Source organism: Coffea arabica, chromosome 4e (genome assembly GCF_036785885.1).
Source record: "Coffea arabica cultivar ET-39 chromosome 4e, Coffea Arabica ET-39 HiFi, whole genome shotgun sequence".
Lineage (NCBI taxonomy): Eukaryota > Viridiplantae > Streptophyta > Magnoliopsida > Gentianales > Rubiaceae > Coffea > Coffea arabica.
In genome coordinates, this window is record NC_092317.1 from 16,507,856 (window position 1) to 16,510,414 (window position 2,559).

The 2,559-nt window shown below is 34.9% G+C and overlaps 1 protein-coding gene across 1 annotated transcript; it reads right to left on the bottom strand.

Moving 5' to 3' along the window:
- Positions 1-540: 540 nt before the first annotated feature.
- LOC140005511 (uncharacterized) lies at positions 541-1,515 on the bottom strand. Its single transcript, XM_072046513.1, has 2 exons — positions 1,270-1,515; positions 541-915 (listed from the first exon to the last, which is right to left on the bottom strand). The coding sequence occupies exons 1-2, from the start codon at positions 1,513-1,515 to the stop codon at positions 541-543; spliced, it is 621 nt and encodes a 206-aa protein (XP_071902614.1).
- Between the last annotated feature and the right edge of the window lie 1,044 nt (positions 1,516-2,559).

The following is a 2,559-nucleotide window of genomic DNA, read 5'->3' on the forward strand; positions in this document are numbered from 1 at the left end:
CAAACACATGATGAGCTCTCTTCCATTGAAAATACTAGTGTCTTAACTGATGACGCAGTGAAGGAATTTGAAGATATGAAGTCCGCACTTGAATCATGTAAAATAATTGTAGTGGATTACAAATTTGACATTTAGACTTTCCACCATATCCTTCTTTTTCCTGAATTTTTTTTATCATTTTTTTTCATGTAATGAAATCTTTTATAAATAGTAAAACGCTTTTCGTTCCTTATCTTCGGGTTTTTTTTTAAGATAAAAGAACTCAAATGTAGCATTTTATTTTTTAAGAAAGAGAAGATTTTTTTCAAGAAAAAAAGGAAAGGATTTGGTTTGGAGTGGTGTAATTAAATTTAGAAGTTGCCCACCAAACTGCCTACGTATCCCAAAATAGGAATCAAGTCACACGTAGTTCCTGTTGTTCACACTTTAATTTTAACCTCATGCGGGTCAGGAGTATCTATTTGTTTATCACCTTAGATTTGGTGGAGTGTTTCAACAGTTTAACCACATACTACACTATTGGTGGTGGGAGTTTTCAAATTATGCATAGTACCTTTTTAAATACTTGCCATTGATGGGACCAATCCTTAATCCATTCTCAACAACTAATTTGTATGAGCCATTTGTATACACTTCTCGAACAACATATGGACCATTCCACTTAGAAGTAAACTTCCTTTGTCTACCATGAGTGAGAATGATCGGTCTCTGAACAGCGAGTAATAACTCTCCAATTTGGAAAGAGCGAGGTCGAACGTACTTATTGAATACTTTTGAAAGGCGAGCTTGATAGCATTCAATCCGTTGTTGAGTTTCCAATATCTTTTCATCGAGTGTTTCTAACTCCTCAAGGCGAAGACGAATGTTATCTTTTTCATTGAGCCCTTCTTCAATATCGATTCTTAGCGAAGGTATCTGACATTCAAGTGGAAGAACCGCTGCAACACCGTAAACAAGTGCGTATGGGGTTGCTTGTGTGGGAGTTCAAAAAATAGTTCTATATACCCAAAGAGCTTATCCAATTCGAAGATGCCAATCCTTTTATGAATTATCCACAATTTTCTTCAACAGATTACATAAGATTTTGTTGAATGTTTCAGCAAGTCCATTTGCAGCAGCATAGTACATCAAAGAATTGTATTATTTAAAATGAAACTTTTCGCAAAGGTTGTTCATTGCTATATTGCAGAACGGTTTATCATTATCGGTGATGATATAACGTGAGACTCCATACCGATAAATGATGTGCAAACGAATGAAATCTACTACATTATCCTTTTTTATCTTTCTTAGAAGAACTACTTCACTCCATTTTGAGAAATAATCTGTAGCCGCCAAAATAAAGATGTGCCCACCAGAAGACTTTGGGAGTAGTTCAACTATATCCAATTCCCAAGCATCAAATGGCCAAGAAGCCACAGTTGGGTGCAATGGTTCAGAAGGTTGATGGATGAAATTACCATAAAATTGACAAACCTGACATCTTCTAGCAAAATCAATGCAGTTTTTCACCATCGTTGACTAGTAGTATTCCATTCGCTTGATGCGAAAGTGTAATTTAGGGCAAGATTGATGAGCACCACATATCCTAGAGTGAGTTTCCTCCATTGCTTGCATAGTTTCATCCTCTCCTAGATAACGTAGGAATATTCCATCAAACGATCTTTGATAAAGTGTCCCTTTATAATAAATGAAACGTGGCACTCGTCGGTGTATATTAACCCTTTTCTTTGGATCTTCTGGTAACTTTTCATGATTAAGGTAATCAATGATGAGATGACGCCAATCCTCTTTTTCAATCTCATAGACAAAAATATGATAAGTATTTTCTTCCCCACCATTAGGGGTGTGCAAAGTCAAAATTTCGATTTACCGACCAATTTCGAATTGAATTCGAAATTTCGAATTCGGTAATTCGGAATGAAATTTGGTAATTCCAATTTCGAATTGGTCGAAATAGGGTCGAATTCAAAAATATAAATTTTGAAATCAGTAATTCCGATTTCGAAATGAAATTCGAAATCGGAAATTTAATTTCGATTTCGATTTATAATATTTTTAAATAATATAATATTTTTTAACAATATGTTATATATGTAATATATAATTTATATTATATAACATAATAAGTTAATAACAATAATACATTAATACTGATACATTTAACATTAACAATTAACAAAAATTACAAAACAACCTCCAAAACGACAAAAAAGCAAAAGCGCTAATTGCAAAACCTAATCTGTTTCTCAAGTTTCTGCCGATTGTTGCCTCTTCCTCACTCAAGTCTCGACTTCGGACCGAACCTTCCTTCCTCCGCCTCCACCGCTGCCAGTCTTCAATCGAGAGTCGAGACTTGAGGTACGCCTTCATCATCAGCTTTGTTATAACGCTTGTTAGGGACTTGGGCACTGTTGCTTATGATGGTCTATCTTACTTCTGTTCTGCAAATTATGAATGTATCTGGTTTTCCTTTTTCGTCGAGTTGCTGTTTCATGTGAGTTAGATCTATCACATCTTATTTGTGATAGAAATTGTATGCATGGTTGGTGGTTCAAG